We start from the raw sequence: 17,529 nt of genomic DNA, 5'->3' as shown, positions 1-17,529 counted from the left end.
CCACAGAGCTTGCGATGCTTGACGGTGGGTCTCAGTTGAGGGGTTAAGTAGTTGAGTAGGCCTATCACTTATAAGTTTAAGTAGGCAGGTCAATTGAGGGGTTAAGTAGTTGAGTAGGCCTATCACTTGTGGGGTTAAGTAGGCAGGTAAGTGCATTGGATAAGATATATAAGAAGGCAGGTCATTACAGCGGGAACAGTTGTGAGATTATTCACTGAATTTTCCCCCTCCTCCTCTTGTACAGTGACCGACGTCTCACTTGCGCGTTATCTTTAGCTGGCGTCTTAGTTTCAGTTGGTTCATACTCTTGCTCATCTCATTACAGGACAACCCTGCTTCTTCCCTATAGCTCGGGCTCGTTAGCCAGTTATATTAACCCATGAGTGATAGTCTGATAGATAATTTTTGATTTGAGAATATATCTGCCACCACAATCAATGGTGTACGAAATGTTACGGTTTTCAGTGCGAGATTGTGGGCATTGATAAATGTTTAACTGTTCCGGGTGCTCGAGTGCGATCAACCGTAAACGAACAAAACAAACGCATTTTCCCTAGTAGAGCATAACAATTTTTAACCAGTATGCCGTAATCTCAATAGTCATTTATGTTTCTTACGGTGTGTTATGGCGAGCTAACGAATTACTCAGTGCTGCTTAAATGAGATCCAAAGCGCTTTTCTCCAACTAAGACCGAAAACTTTTTCTTTATGATGATGGAACAGTCTTTTATTTAAAAAATATAACTCAGTACTCACAGCAGTGAGTGACAGAGAGCGCATTTTCTAGTCGACGAAAACTTGAGGTCTCGGACGGACAGACAGACAGACGGACATGGCGAGCACAGTAGTGCATTTTTTCCATAAATGAGAAAATGCGCTAAAAAGGTAATTTTAGCTGAAAAAATTGATACAAGAGAAACTACCTCACATAACTTTATGATACCTGGCATATAAACAGGAAATTCACTAGCTTGACAAGGTATTAAAAGTTCTTGTCGTATCCACCCATCCAGTCCGGGGACTTGACTAAACATTCAAACTGCCTGGAAAGCTGACATGAAATTCACCAACAGTATGTTTCATTCGAACGTGTGTCGAACCATTTCATACACGTTTCTTGCGCCTCAATATAAGGCTTGTTCGGCATGAGAGCATACTTGTCCAGAGATGACAAAAGATTTCTGACTTTTTCAATGTCCTGTAAAGAGCTCGATCCATTTGCTATGTTTTTGTGAGCTTCATTATAGAGCTTCCAGGCATGGGCGATTTCCTCGTTTGCAGAAGTCGCATCGTACGCGATGAGTGACTGATCCTTGTGCGAATTTTTCTTCCCTTTCTTTCCTTGATTTTTCTTCTTGTTACCAGAACTTACTTTATGTCCCAAGTTGCACATCCTACATCTACCAGAAGCCGGTTCGACGGCACCGGAACACTTGCAGCATCTTAGGCTGAACTTCATCGCCAAGTCTTTAAATAATGGCCAGTTATGAACACACGCTATACAACTGCACTTAAAATGATACGTTTCTGCCAAGCTTTTGATGCGATTTTCCTTAGTGTGACTTGCAAATCTTTCTCCATAGCTCATGGTGATTTCTTCTCCTTTCTTTATGCTGCTGATGGAGTAGAGGATTTTACGTATCCCAGTGCTGGACTGGTGGGCGTTTGCATTGCAGGAGTGGTTGAGGAGACTCAATTTTTGGTATAGCCCGTAACCAACATCAAAATATTGCTGCTCTCCTTGTGATTCGTTATTCATCTTAAGTTCTTTAATACAATGAGCATTGCATTGCACTTTGAGATAAATTGTCATGATATGTGAACCTAACGTTACTAAATCCTCGACTTCAAGCGAAACAGGGTCAATGTAGTTTTCCTTCGTCCTCCAAAACTCAGAACAGTTTTGGAAAATTTTCAATAAAATAAGCGCGGCTACCGCGGCGTCAAGCTTTTCTTCTCGTCTGCGGGCTGTGAGATTTCCCTCAAGTGAAAACAAAAATCTGCAGTCCATTTCTCCAACATCAAGAAGCTTTTCGAGCGAGTCGGTGTCATTTTGGCCGAGGACTCCTTTGTTCGTATTATCTTTTGAATCTTTGCTGGCGTTGGCTGGAGAGTCCAATGGACCACTTTTGCTGAATTTAATTTCCTTGACATATTTGGAGAAGTTTTCCCAGCCCAGAGCGGTAAATGTTCTGAAGGCTAATCCAGCATCGAGGTCAGGTTGCAGCGCCACGAGCATCGGCAGCAGGGAGCACTCAGCAGGATGACCTCCCTTGGCTCCTGCTGCGGCGTCGCGGCAGGCGAGGCTGCAGTACACGGCCTTGCACGGTCAAACCACAAATTAACTCATTTATTCATTTACTAATATAATTTAATAGGTCAATCCCTTCTATCATTAGGCCTCACGTAATAATAACAACAATTACACATATTCTTTCCAGCGAGTACCAAATTAACCACAATCTCGTATATTATAGAAGTTAGCCCTACATTTTTGTTACAATCCCTTATTTTCACTTATCTAACCATATTCGAATGTGAATTTTAGGTAATTAAGTATACGATTGGCTAAATATCATTACAAAATCCTATTCGAATTTTAACCAGAAGATAGCGTCCCAGTCGGTGGTTTGACCATCAATCGGAATGTCAGCCAGAGCTTATGGCTTAGTTTGAAACACGCTCTACTGTAACAAATCTTAAGATTTTTAATAATTTTTCAACGCGGTAGATGTGGTTTTAATCTGTGAAACGGAGAGTTCAATTCAGGTTTCGTATCATGGGACCAATCTCTTTCCATTCGGAGTACTCGCATAAAAAATGCTATAAGTGACAGAATAATCATTGTATTAATGAAGAAATAAATACATGAACTTACGTTGAATAACTTGTACAGAGAGCAATATACGACGAATTTAATGCTTACGAGCGAGCAGGTGGGACAGGGCGTGGGGACATGGGCGCTGACCAGGCAGTAGCTGCAGTACGAGCGCAGGTTGCTGTTCAGACGAACGAGGGACACGTGACTCGCTTCAACCATCAGAACTTCACCTAGAAAAAAAAAACAGGAATAATTCAATTAGTTGGAATAGGAAGATTTATGAAATAATCTTTACAAATTCTGGAATTCTCACTAGCAACAATATAAAATTTATCATTAGTCATCAAATCATGATATTTTTCAATAAAAACATAATATCCAGACTTAGTAGCATTATCTTTTGTTTTGTTTTAGAGTTGTTAAGAATTATTTTAACTGTTATACTACTTCGTCCAGAATTTTTCCCAGTATAAGGTCACTTCAATTTTACTTCTGAATTCGAAATTTCAACTTGTATCTCAAGATTAAAATAAACTTGAAGAAGAAGTTTTTGCAAAGATTATAAATATTATTAAATACTTTTAATACCTGGAGGAATGTCCCTACGAGCCACGAGGTGCCTCCCTTTTGCAGCCGAGAACTGGACGCTGACGCACGAGTTCACTGAGCCTCGGTCGCCTCTGGTGCTTGGCATTAGCGCTGATAATGCATCATCTGTTTGATCCTCAATTATTGATTTTATTCCAATATTGCACAGCGGACGTCGATTATTCGTTATATCGGTACAAACTTTACCAGTCGTTGTAGAAATGTCATTGGTGTGCGCTTCAGTGTCATCAACCTTCTTTGGAGTATTGCACTTGGCAACGAGCTTCCGCAAACCCGATTTGAAATCTTTAGCCTCTTTACTATCAAGTGAAAAATTGTCTATCTTTTCATAAAGCAAATTAGCAATGGCGTGAGCTTCGTTGAATTTTCCCAGTCCAATTAGACATTTTATTCGCCTCTCACATAATTTGTGTTGTTTTCCGTATCCGTACATTAGCGCAGCGTTGATATCTTTTAGTGCTTCGGTGAATTTTTTCATTTCGTACAAAAGAGCTGACCGGTTGGCATACGCGAATGATAGATGAGAATATTCATCGTTTCCATATTTGCTTATGAAGGGAATTTCAGTAAAATCCTGTGAAGTTTCTGGTAGATATGTTTCAGGATGAGGGGCTGAGATCACTGCGTAATTATACGCCTCTAAAGCCTTCACTAGTTTTTGATCCCGGTATAGCCTATTGCCTTGGTTCCTGAACGCGTCTGATAGCCGAGCATCTTTCTTGTTGGTCGACAATCCAACGTTAGGCAGCTCGATTTGGTCTTTGAGATTAGAAGCCCACAAATATCGGAAAATATCCGTGAATGAAGAGTTTTCTAAAATTGATGCAAAATTGTCCCTTTCTGCGTTCAAAATTAAATTTTCCTTCAGTTTTTTGTTGATGCTTTTCAGTGTAGGAGGCATGATTGAGACTTGAGCTTCAATTGACGAGCCTGACTTGTCTTTCCTCTATTCAAAAGTCTTAGCGCTGAAACGCTCCTCTGCGACGCAGACTGCAGTCAGTCTTGGGCTGAAAAGATAAACAACAGTGCTGCCAAAATACTTTTTAATCCTTAAATAAAAGTTGCCTTTTAATTTGTTGCACATTTTAGTAAGTGGTGCCTTGTATTTTGTGTCGCGTACATTTTGTCGCGTACATACATACGTACATTTTTTATAATTAAGCACGATTAACGTTTCTTTTGAATGCTATAAACGTACTTGACATCTCTGCATCAGTTGTCTTGTCGTGTTCTATACACAATCCCCAACTGCTGTTGCCCAGAAAAATGTATGGGTACAAATAGCGACAATATACGAAATAAGTAGAAATAATATACGAAATAAGTAGAAATGTACGCCCTTTTGTCGGCCAAACTGAGTCATGCAGGATCACCTACACAAGCGCAAAAAGTGCATCGTTATTCGGAAACATCTCACTCATTTATTTCAGTGTGAAAACCGTTGCGAGATCTGCCAGCCACGCCGCGTCTCGCCGCTGAGCTTCCGCGTTCGACGCACCGATCAAGCTTGCGCACGTCGGAGGTTTTGCACCGCAGCCGACGCAATGAAGCTAAACTTGAGCTTTTCCAAAATGTTTTTTAATAAACCATATCAATATTTAATTTTAATACAACGTTACGTTTCTTACGTGCAATCTACGATGTATCTGTAAATTTTGAAATAATATGGTTATAAAATCTTCAATAATTCTACTTTTTGTTATTGCGGAGAAGATTGAAAGATTGCGAATAAACGTTAATAATTAAGCTTGAACGGGCTCAAATAGTGCTTCAGGAGTACGTGAATGTCAACAATTTATCACCGAACGGTATCATTCTTTTTATGGCAAGTTGTCTACTAATTACGAGTATCAATACCATTAGAAATTCGAATATTTCGTGACTCGTTCCGTGGAATACAACTAGACATTCAAATACAACGCTATTTTTCCCCTTGAAATATCTGCAAGAAGCTTGGCAAAAGATGAGTGCTCAGCTGCGAGACGCGATTTAAAAATAGTGAACGCGGCATGGGTCTGGCAGCGATCCCAGCGTCGCTTCTGCCCTTGGCTTCAGCTACAATCCTTGCAAGCACAAATTACATTATTCATTATTCTTTTTGAGATACGCATTATTTAAGTTCCCTACGTTATCAGTTTACATCATCTGCTGATATAAAAAAAGCTATTTTCTACAGTTTGATTGATGTTGAACACAGTTTCAAAAAGGGGTAATCATTGAATTTCGTTATTCAGCTTCTAACTTGGCTACAGAAGGAACAGATTTCCAAAAAAAATCAAAACTCACAAAGTTGTGAGCAAAAGTTTGCCTATGTAGGGTTAATCGAAATTTGCATGGAACAATTCCCCGAGACCGAGTTGTAGTTTTCATTTGATAGATGATTAATTAATTAATATATAAGATTCAATTGTCAATTCATTTGATATTAGATTCGGCCTCTGATAAATCAAAAGAATTCTTGCTGTAAAATTTACGTCTCGGATTGCGTTTCAATATATCTTACCTTACTTGTGAAGATCAGCAGGCGTGAAGGTAATGCATGAGCAGATTCATAAATAACCTAGTAAATAAATTTATGATGAAATAAAACCTTCGAACAACGCTTGTCTGATAGGCTCCTCGAACAAGGTGTACCGTACAGAATCTTCACTAAAACAAAGAACTAAAAAAAGTGCTATGTATGCATATAAAATCATGTACACAATGACGTAGTAAAAAAATTCCATTGAACTTCGTCGTTTCGTCTGAAAATAAAAACGAGAGTGAAAGTTGAAATGACTATAGCACTTCAAGTTTTTTCGCCCTTTAGAGAAATTGCCATAACATTTTTTGGCTCTGGAATGGAATCCACCATCACACACTGTGATATATTGGTCATCATTCTCGATTCAGCTTGAAAACTTAATAATTTAGGTAGAAGATGTTAACCTTTTCAAATATTTGTAGAAGATGTAGTGAACCTTCTCGGATCTTTCTTTTGCTTTGATGGTAATATTTCTCGAGTACCACGCAAATTTCCTTAATTAAACACCATTAATAATCTATTAGATCGGTTGATATCTCAACTGGAGATTGAGACTCGCACATCGCGAGCTGACGTACGGACCACGACTGCACCACACGCCTGTACGCGGACGAGTGAGGCGCGTGCAATTTTTATATGCGAGTTGAAAACGGCGGAACGTTTTCTTCTGCCATAGAAAACTTGAAATTAAACTTGAACGCTCCGGTTTTCCCGCACTGACCTCAGAGGCTCAAAAAGCATTGAAAGTGAAAGTAATAACGAGAAACAGGGTTGCCTGATGTCCTAGAAACCGACCTAGTACACGAATAAATAAGGCCAAAAGGCCTATAACTCAATATATGTATACTAGTATATTTGTAGGTTCCGTAATAAAAATTCCATTTATTTTTTTCAATTTAATTAGGAAGTACCCCTATCATAAATTTTAGCCGGCCCAACGCAATTAAAAAAAACTAAATCGCGAAATTTATCCGAAAAAAAAGACCGTCTGGAAACCCTGAGGAGAAATGTTACCAAATATTTTCTGATGAATGTGCGTATGGCTTTTCAGTCTAATAAATTAATATTTTAAACCTGAAATCGTCATGAGATGTTCAGGCTGCCATCCTTTCAAGTTTGTAATATCCAATTCAATAATGGAAATATCGAGTTTATCACCAATTGCTAATGCCGAAATACGGATATGGCATTTTCCTTTTGTTTTTACAAATACAATAACCATCGTCTATGTAATTTATCTGGCCTCAGCAAGCTTACAATAAAAAAGTTTACTGAATCCATTAGAATATATAAGAAAAATTCACAAACCAAAAATGTTGATAAATTTTCACATTAACAGCGCCAATTTAGCAGATCACACAGTGAAAAATGGGCCGATCGCCTCTCGCGCCGAGTGTGTAAATGTGAAATAATCCCGAAAATGTCTCCTGCTTTATCACTTCTCATCCTACGCTCTAGAATACGAAGAGAAAAATAAGGTGTTAAAAATGTTCTCAGGTATCTTCATGAAATTTGAGTATCACTGCGTGCACACACTTTTTACTGAAACAAAGAAATCACCAAAAATTTTTCGCTGTTAACTTCAGAGCCAACGTTTATTGTGCGCTTATCTTCGTGCATGCAGCGCTATGATGATTTTTTAATTAATGCATGGTTGCGACCAACAAGTGATTACCCATTGACCTCGTGAGAAAATGAATGCAGTTGTACCTTATAGAACATTTAGGATGAAGTCAAACAATATATATGATTAGTGGTCTTTAATTATATCATTACATCTTAATCACTATCATTTAATCTCACTATTTCAAAAAATTCCGGAGTCAACAAGGCTACACATATTTCAATTCATACTGGTACGTAGTGGTACAAATTCATGTAAAGAACAGCAAACAATGTAATTCTCTTAAGATCTGTATGAGCATTTATCGTTCAAACGTATGAACAGTGAACATATACATTAGTGCAAACAATTATGGGGATCTAATCAGAAACACCTATTTACAAGAAAAACGTAATCTAAAATTAAATTACGAACTAGTCTTTTCTAAAATTACTTAAACATTTGTTAAGTGGAACTTGTAACGAGGTTTATACTAGATTTCCAAATAAGCGGGTTAAAAATATTCAGAAAAGTTTAAAAATAAAATTTACATTATTTTCATAAGTTTCTTTAGGAGTACTAAAGTCATCTTAAACGTTATTTTCCGTTTTAATAACTTCAAGATGGTCTGGATTCGAATGGTTCCGTAACTATAGACTCAAGAATTGCTTTTAGGCTGGCTTCGTGATCTCCAAATTCATTTCCATCAGTTCTCGTTTCTTTTTCTTGGAAGTCTATTAAATCAACGTCGGCTGCTTTTTTGCTGTTTTCAGGCAGTTTATTTTCTATCACTTCATCCTGATCCAATGAACCTTCCTGTGTCCGTAGAGCTGCATTAGACACCTTCATCTCTTCATGATACAGCGAACCTTCTTGCATCCATGGAGCTGTATTGGACGATTCCACTTCGTCCTGATCAATCGAACCTTCTTGTGTCAGTTCAACTGCATTAGACATCTCTACTTCTTCCTGATCCAACAAACCATCTTGCGTCCGCGGACCTGTGCTAGATGCGCTCACTTCTTGTTGATCCAGTGAACCTTCTTGCGTCCGTGGAGCTGTACCAGTTGCACTCACTTCTTGCTGAACCAGTGAACCTTCTTGCGTCTTTTGGTCTGTATTATGCGTCGTCACATCTTCCTCATGTTGCAAATTTGCATGTGAAGACTGAGCATCAGACATACTTATGATACTCAATTCTCTTTGTTCGTGCAATTTTTCTTGCTGGATCCCATCATAAGATTCATTTCTTGGAGGTGCGGTGATAAAAATCGGATGAACATCAGAAGCAGAAAGGTCGAGATCTTGCCAGGTCGTTGGAACTGAAGTGGGCAAGCTTTGTCTAAGTCCCTCAATGAAGTGAAAAGGTGGAGGCGGGTGCGTCGGTAGCTCGTTTCTATGCGTACTTTTTCTGTGCGACAAATTTGAATTCTGGTCGGACAGATCGAAAAATGACAAATAAGAGGCATTCGTGCTCCCATCTGATGATGCCAATGGACGTTTTAGTGTGTATGATGGTACATCGTCAGTGGGAAAATCGTCATATTCTTCAAGTGCAACGTGAAGAAATGAATCCTTATCTTTAAAGTAATCATAGCTCTCAAAATCTGGCTCATCATAATCATGAACTTCTGCTGTGACTGAATCATTTAACCCATTCTCAACATGCGAGGCAACTGTGCCAGACGTGTTGCTATCTGTGGAGGAAGATATTGATGTGTTGGGTAAAGGAGTGTTGGGCGTGACATCAACACTTGCTTGTGTGCTTAACTTAGCGTCGGGTGCCAGACTTACCGTCATGTTCTGCGAACTTCTGCTAGAGTCTGATCGAAAGATTCTTACCTTTGAGTGACCTTCAATGATTGTGAAAGGTGAGTCATCTTTGATTGCAGGTTTTGTTGTCGTGGTCTCCGCTGATTTAGTGTAGATGATCTCAAACTCTGACTTCAGAGGCTCAGAGTTCTTGGTGTGAACTATTTCGTTGACTGGTCGAGAGGCTCCTATGAGTTTCACCGAATCTCTATCCGATGACAAAGCTTTAGGAATAACTATAGAAGGCACACTCTTTAAAGGTGCTGCGACAGCTTTTTGAGTGACGGCTGGCTTATCGTTGGTCCTGATATATTTAGGGGAGGGTTCAGAATCAGAAAATAAATATCCATCCAAAGAGTTCGTCTCGGCTACGTTGTCGAAAATGCGATCTGGAACCCCAGATGAAGGCTTCGATGCATGCGGCGTCAAAGTTGGTGCGATAATTATTCTTGCTGGAAAAACAGACTTCAAGGTGGTAAGTGGCGTAGCAGTGGTAGAAGGGAAGTTTTCCGCATGAGACTTCTTTTTTGGTTTTCCCATCAAATACCTAACTGCAGTGGGTAAACGGAAGCGTTTGGTGGTAGTTGGTCGTGTGGTTGTTGTGGTCATTGGAGCCTCAGTTGGTTTAGTATATCTGAAACCTTTCATTATCGTTACTGGTGGTGGAGTTGTTGTAGGTGTTGGTGGTGGTTCTGTCACGTTGATGTGTCTGAATATTTGTAACAATTCTGATAAGCTATTGGCTGCTAAAGTTTTCGAGGAGTTTTCGCCTTTGTTCGGCAAGTTTCTTGAGGGAGATTTGCCAATAAGTGTCCTATCATTCTCGTCATTTTTGTCAAAGTAATCTTCGAGATCTTCCCTGTCAATTTTTTGTCGAGATCGTGCAAATATAACCGTCCCAATCGGCGCTGATGCAGAGGATTCCACTTGGTCTCTTGATCCTTCAGTCATATTTGGTGGGACAATTTCTTCTATCACAGAGTCTCCCGCAGGGAGCCCTGAGCGTTTAGAATGCACTTCCAGTGGGATTTGGGTGAAACTTCCAAATAAACCCTGAAGTGAACTCAAGAAAGGTAATCTTGCCAGGCTCAAGCGTGCTTGAAGGAGTTGCTGCGGCGTGATATTAGTTGGAAGCATCGCCCGCCCACTGGCTTCCAATTGACGCTCCGGAGCAGAAGCCTTGCGGGGCAGCAATCGCAATAGCGGACTTGGTATCACAACTTCTTGGTTATTTTCCGAAAAAGCCGAGTCCAAGTCCACAGTGAAATTATCGAAGACATTAGGAAATTGAAAATTGGTAACATCATAGTTTGGTCCATTGTTTGACAAATTTATAAGGTCGAGAGGGCTGGCTGGAGATCTCTTTATCAAGTCACTGCCTTGAATGTTGTCAAGGCGTTTAACGAGCTTCACAACCCTTGCGTTGCCGACCGGTTTAAATGCACTTATAGTTTTACTTTTGGGTTCTATGTGAACATATTCGATTTTCTCGGTGCCATACACTTCGTCCAGTTCAGGTTCTTTTTTGTTTTCCCTTAAAACGTACACAGGTGGATTTTCAGGGACGATAGGATACAACGGTTTTTTAGGAGGTGGATCTTTGCCGAAATGAACTTTCTGTAAAGAAGGCGGTTTGTATGACACAGTTGGCTGATTGTTCAAAGGATTGCTCAAATCGACAGGATTCCAACCTGAGTACTGAATAAGTCTCGCCAATCGGTTCTTCGTCCCAGATTCTGCAGAGCTGGTGGATTGGTTATCTCTTTTGCTACGAACCTTGCTGCCGCGTCGTCGTCGGACGATTGATGAACCTCCGGTTGTGTCTGGAATGGTAATATCAATGTAGTAAATTTTAGTTTTTTCATCATCTAAACCTCTATCTTCATCTACGACACGATCTTCCGAAAGTAGTGAAGATGAAGAGTAAGAAAATGGGTCTGAAGTCTCATTCGGTTGTTCATGCAACGATGGTGATGGATGTGCTTGAGAAATTAAAGTAGAGGGTGTTGGTTTGTGATCGATTTCATAGGCATTAATTAAATTGAGGGGCGACTTTGAAATTACTTCAGAATCATGTTGGTCAGATAATAACGAAAATGGTGCATAGAATGGATGATCATGATCAGGGCTTTTTTGGCTTGAAAATATATTACTCATATAAGGCTTAACCAGAGGATGCTTTTTATGTCGCAAAAGAATATTTGCGTAATGCGGCGGCAGAAGTCTCTTAGCAGTAGCGTATATATGCTCGAGTTGAGCAATATTTTCCATATTAAAAACATTTGGATCGTTAAAATTACTTTCTTGAGCCATCATGTAATCATTATCCCAAACAGCTTCATCAATTAATTTTTCATCAAAATTGAAGTTTGAGTTTGGCCTGACATGATTTGGGAATGTAAAAGGAGACCGTGTCAGAGGATTTAATCTATAATGCTGGCTTCGAAGATCTTGTGCCTGATTAAACGATTTTTGACGGTTTAGCGATCGCAACTGGTGGTCAATTGCAGGATCTAAATTCATCATCGTTAAAGGAAACATTTTACTCTTATTTTGCTTGAATAATTCATTATTGACAGAGGATGGCTGACGTGGTGCAGTTTCAACGATATCTAATTCAGATCTGAATTTTTCATCTCTAGTTTCCTTCATTTTTATTTCTGACGACGTTTTTTGGAACATGTTTTCCAATGATATTGTCGGGACATCATTTTTTATGCTGTCTTCGTCCACGGGTAAAATTCCTATGTTACCGTCAGACATCAGACTTATTTCAAAAACAGGGCTTTTTCCTGACTCGGTTGGAATTTTAATGTTGAGAATTTTGTCTATTTTGCTAGTTTTTCCTTGATCCATCATCTTGTGCTTATTCCCAATTTGTGGTGTTTTCTTCGTATGGATCACGTCAAAGTTATCAAACATTGTAATGCCATTCTCGCTGCTGTTCGAATTGCCTTCAAAATCTTTCCCGAATGTCACCTCGTTCGAGAAAGGAGGAAATTGTCCGAACCCCGTCAAGTCGGGAGCTGACAGAGTGGTTGGAGTACTCAGAGTAGTGAATCCATCAAATCCATCGTCTAAAGGCAAACGAACTATAGGATCGCCGAAGCTTTGAGTTTGAAACCGAAGAGGTTCCGGAGGGACAAAATTATGAGGCTGCTGTTCGAAGGTTTGTAAGCCGGAATTGAAATTAAGCGCTGGATCTTGGAATGGCATTGATAGGGCAGGAGAAAAGGAGGAACTTATTGGACTGAATGCCGGCGTATTAAAACTTTGTGCAGGTGGTTGGAAACTCTGCCTGGGAGAGAACGCATTCATTATCATCCTTAGCGGTGCTCGAGGTTGTACGTTCATACTGGAATAAAATTCGCGGACCGGTTCCATTTTTTGATTGAACATGTTTCTCATTCCATTGTATGATTCCATTATGTATGGGAATGGATTTGCTACTTGAATGAGAGATGTAAGCAAATCATCGCGCGGGGTTTCTAGTTTCATCATTGGCACCGGAAGGAATCTATCATTGAACCGAATCATTGCTTCAAGAGGACCAAACACCGATTGCGAATCACTTGACATTCGTCTATTCTCTTGATTTTCGTTTTGGTTGAATAACGAACGTGCGCGAAGGACATCACTGTTACGGCTACGACCTCTAATATCAAGGCATCTCGTTGCCTTCTGGCCTCGCTCTTCAATTTTTGCATCAGCTTTAAGTATAACATTTGCAGCGACATTCTTATCTCTAGTTTCGATTGGGCTATTGTTTAGTACGACCTTATCGGAAGAATCGTTAGCATACAAATTTTCATCACAATCGTTAATAGTATCATCAGGCTCATACATTGAGTTACTTTCGGAAGTTATGTACCGTCGTTCGGCGTTAAATTTTTCGTTTCTTCTAGTTTCGTTTACATTTAGATCATCATTATGAGACCCATGCTCATTAGTGCTGTTTAATAGAAGTGAACCGTTTAATATAAGAGAATCATGCTCATGCTGAGTTAATAATTTTATTACCTCATTATTCACATGCATTGACTGGCTAGTGTTAGAGGAATTTATTGCATGTTGCGCAAGTGAAGCGTTTTTAAATTCATTCAGAGCAGGGAAAATTGTTGCGAAAAGTGTGTGCCAGTCAACTACCTGAAAGAACTGAAGAACTTTAAGAAATTCCTGAAAACTGACAGCATTATTTGAATTCCATGCCTCGTTGTGGCCATTATTCATTTGGCTCTCATTGGAAGTTCGACTGCCTTCTTTATTTTGCAATGTAGATCGAAAAGAGGGAATTCCAAAATGCCTAAGTAAATTGGAAGAATCATTATTAGGGAAAATGTTATTATTTTCAATATTGAAAGAACCGAGATGTTTTAGATATTCTTCCAAGCTTCCGTTTCTCATGTTGTTAACTATGACTTCTTTTGTAGATAAACGCAATGTTATTTCTTCATCACTGTATTTTTTTCGTGAACTTGGCAAAGTGGAATTAGCCGCCGCATCCTTACTGGCATTAGAAGAATTAGTTCCAATATTTTGATAATTAAATCTTGTTCCCTTGTTAGAATTAGCAATACTATTACTTGGATTTTTCTTTCCAGATAACTCATTTTGGACTGTCAAAGTTTGGCTCAAATTTTGATGCGTCAATGTAGGCAACAAGCTCTGAAACTTAGGCGGGAGAGGTGACCTCGGATCATTCAAGTCATTTACGTCGAAGTTAATGACAGGTTTTAAGCGTGAAGTAGAACCTCTTAAAGAAGGTTGGTTTGTTACGATTGGATTCAAGCTGCGATTGTAAGATGATAGCTCATTATTTGTTTTAGTATCATAATTTAATAGTGAGGAAGAGCGGGGATTTAGTTGATCAGATGCAGGTTTAATGGCGTTAATTGATGCAGAAGCAACAATCTGAATGGCTTTGCTTGCCAATTCATCAGTACCTTTCTTATAAATGTCCCCATTTCCAATTGTAGATTTTTCTGACGTACTTCGGTTCTGATGTTTGTGCTCAATGTTCGCAATATTGTCGTTTAAAGAATTAATATCGGGCAGATTTCTGGCTCTTGAATTTCCTGGTGCAAAATTTGTATCTCCTGAAGATGCGAACGTCGCACCAGCGAGCGCCACCACCAGCCCCACCGCCGCTAGAAGCCAGCGATGTCTCATCTGAAAAACGTCAAGAAGTTAGATAATGATAGATTATGGTCGGCCAGCCATAATTTATTTATGAACGCAATTGACCTGCACAAATTTCGACAATCAACTTCAGCATTGAAATTTGGCTTATCAAATGTAATTTGATTTCATTCACGAACTTTATCATTTCTCAAAATCAGACTTTATTCATATTAGCAGGATTATGATTGTGGAAAGATGAGTTTATTCGCATGTTTTTAATTCCCAATAACATACAAAACTATACCCGCTAAAGTTTTGATTGAAGCGATAACCAAATTTCAAAATATCCTTTCAGCATTTGCCGTTTCATAGCAAAGAAATGTTGTTTATTGGTCTGTCTCTTACTGCGCTCTTTCTTCACATTCATATATGCATCTGCGCCTTAGTTTTGGAAACATTCTCTTTCATCTTAAACATTTCGTTATTTTCGACGCTGCTAACAATTTTCTTCAATAGACAAAGTGTTTAATTATCTTGATCTTCAGCTCAAACTTTTTTTACGCCCCTCTCTTTCTAACGTCTTCCATCTGTCGGCAGAAGGCCGCGTTGACCGCTTCCAGCGCTTTCGTTTTCGCTTGCTAAAAAGGAACTCTAATGCCTTGTGCATTTTTTTCGTGGCAGCTAATGTAATGCCAAGCAATTAAGAGCTTCAACTATTTACAGGCATGCCAAAACCATTAGGCTTTCCGAGAATTATATCTCGTTTTTCTCGCAACTCGAGATGCGGAACTAAATCGACGGAAAATAAGTTAATGCCTATATACATATTTAAATTAAGCCAAAATAAAATTATTGGTCTATGGTGGGAATCTTCACGAAGCAGAATAGGCAAGAAAATTGCTTTCGAACCCTTGATTTCTTTCTGATCGAGTTTGTCCTATTAAAATGAAAAATTCCTTAACAAGGGAATTAATGCGAAAAAATACATGAGAAAATATTTTAGAAAATTATCTATTGATTTTGTGAGTTATCTCAGGATTTAGGGTAATAATTTGGTTGGTGCAACCCTTTCAGGAACTTTGATGTCGGGGTAAAATACTTGTTGCAGGGCAAATGATCTGGTATACGGTTCAGTTCATATACAAAGGCAACACCAGCTTAAAAAATAATCTCCCATATGTTAGATAAAGTATATATATAAGTGATCGTGAATTTTGTTTATTTTTATTATTCTGCATTGCACCACTAAAATTTAATTTCATGTTGGAAAGATTTTATTCTTCATTCTCATGAATATTAACGCGATTGTGAATATAGATCTGAAATCTATGAAATCGTTAATTTTTCGTTAGAACTTCCTTATATCGAAATTTCAGTTTCCTAATTTTCAAATCTCATTTCTACATAGAAGATTAAATCTCTTCGGTTTTTCTCGGTTTGTTGTTTCTATTACAAATCTCTGGCCCGCATATGAGCGTTCCATAACCTATCCTTTAACTGCATTCATGATTACCTTCATTACACTAACGGATTCTCTCCCTCATAAAAGCCATAATAAAGGACAGTTAAACTTGCATTGTTTTTGTGGATATATTTAAGGCTACGACCTCTTGTTCTCGCCCATACGGAATACCTCAATTGCCTGCTAACTTGTACTGGGGAAAAGGCGGCACGCTGCGCAGGTAGCAAAACGTTACAACTACAACGGTAACGGCTATTGCATAAAAATATAACTCAGTACTCACTGCAGTGAGTGACAGAGAGCGCATTTTCTCGTCGACGAAAACTTGTGGTCACGGACGGACAGACAGATAGACGGACATGGCGAGCACAATAGTGCATTTTTTCCATAAATGAGAAAATGCGCTAAAAATACCATGCACGCTGTTAATTTTAAAAGTTGGTTTGGCCGCTAGTGCTTTATTTGTTAAAATACTTTTTGGTTCATTATTTTAAGTATTAGGACACTCATCGCGTATGACTGGATTTTGAGCTTTGAATTTATTATTCGAGGTTCAAGAAAAAATTTGTTTGAATAATGAAAAATTACGTGAAATTTACTTCAAAACCTATAAGAAAACTAAATCTTTCTTTTTTCATGAATATCACAAATTCTACAGATGCAACAAATTCGAGGAAAAAGTATCCTCAGATCAAACAATTTATTTATTCTCCGTTTGAAAACACACTCGAATGTTGAAATATTGTATTTGATATTTCAAGGGCCTACTTGTAGAGTTTGGCCTCGCAGTTAATTCGTTGAAACTTAACGCAGCAGACGCGTTCACGGAAGCATTTAGCGCACGCATGACACTCGTGGTGCTGCGTGAGAACGAACACTGAGCGCATTCCAACCCTCGATCGTAGTCCTCAAAAGTTTTCCGCCTTTTTAGTGCATTTTCTCATTTATTGGAAAAATGCACTATTGCGCTCGCCATGTCCGTCTGTCTGTCCGTCTGTCTGTCTGTCCGTCCGTGACTTAAAGTTTTCGTCGACGAGAAAATGCGCTCTCTGCCACTCACTGCAGTGAGTACTGAGTTATATTTTTTCCCCTTAAATGAATTTATTTTCAGTTGTTACGAACGCGTTTTGTATTAATTATCACATTAAATTCAGGCATGAGCATATCAACTTATTTTTTTTGGAAAACACTTTACAAGCTCAAACGTAGATTGGAGCAAATTGAATATTTTACAAGATGTATAGTAATACATTTCTTGTCATAAATCACATAATACGTATGCTCTGAAGCTGGAGATTCAAACGTATTCTTCGAATTGGCATATAAGCGAGTTCAAATCCAGTAATGAGTTGGAGTGTTGAAAAATTAATTTCAACGTGGATTTTCATTGAGGAAATAATATTCACTAAATTTTTCCAGTGAAGTGCATCTGCAGGGAGATGCTGCTCCGCGAATTTTCCACATTTTCAAAATTAGGAACGCGTGATAATTGAATTTGAATACGTGAGTAACCATAAATAATTGAATATATTTAATACATAGAATATGTGTAAACTTTCAAGATTTGGTAATTATTG

General features: G+C 38.7%; 2 protein-coding genes across 3 annotated transcripts in view; both read right to left on the bottom strand.

Annotated features, from left to right (window-relative positions):
* Positions 1-868: 868 nt before the first annotated feature.
* On the bottom strand, positions 869-6,549 carry LOC108672232 (SET and MYND domain-containing protein 4). The gene is made up of 4 exons (XM_018159874.2): positions 5,934-6,549; positions 3,410-4,437; positions 2,927-3,051; positions 869-2,320 (listed from the first exon to the last, which is right to left on the bottom strand). The coding sequence occupies exons 2-4, from the start codon at positions 4,329-4,331 to the stop codon at positions 1,064-1,066; spliced, it is 2,304 nt and encodes a 767-aa protein (XP_018015363.1). The 5' UTR covers positions 4,332-4,437; positions 5,934-6,549; the 3' UTR covers positions 869-1,063.
* Positions 6,550-7,699: 1,150 nt separating this feature from the next.
* LOC108672230 overlaps positions 7,700-17,529 on the bottom strand; it is a 48,533-nt gene continuing 38,703 nt past the window's right edge. The window contains exons 3-4 of one of the 2 annotated variants that reach the window (XM_018159869.1): positions 14,313-14,538; positions 7,700-11,192 (exon numbers count right to left, since the gene is read on the bottom strand). In XM_018159869.1, coding sequence (XP_018015358.1) covers positions 8,176-11,192; positions 14,313-14,538 — 3,243 coding nt within the window. In that variant the 3' untranslated portion in view covers positions 7,700-8,175. The remainder of the gene's footprint in view (positions 11,193-14,312; positions 14,539-17,529) is intronic. The other variant, XM_018159870.1, reaches the window with a different exon arrangement.

The sequence above is a fragment of the Hyalella azteca genome, unplaced genomic scaffold (assembly GCF_000764305.2).
Source record: "Hyalella azteca isolate HAZT.00-mixed unplaced genomic scaffold, Hazt_2.0.2 contig13723, whole genome shotgun sequence".
In the NCBI taxonomy this organism is placed as follows: Eukaryota; Metazoa; Arthropoda; class Malacostraca; order Amphipoda; family Hyalellidae; genus Hyalella; species Hyalella azteca.
Note: the sequence above shows the minus strand (reverse complement) of the source record. Positions and strands in the feature narration are given on the sequence as shown.

Excerpts from the sequence above, each read along its gene's own strand:
- LOC108672232 (XM_018159874.2), bottom strand. The coding sequence starts at position 4,331 with ATGCCTCCTACACTGAAAAGCATCAACAAAAAACTGAAGGAAAATTTA. Across the intron at positions 3,052-3,409 it reads TCGTAGGGACATTCCTCCAG|GTGAAGTTCTGATGGTTGAA; the intron begins GTATTAAAAGTA and ends TTTTTTTTCTAG. Across the intron at positions 2,321-2,926 it reads CCTGTCCCACCTGCTCGCTC|GCCGTGTACTGCAGCCTCGC; the intron begins GTAAGCATTAAA and ends TGACCGTGCAAG.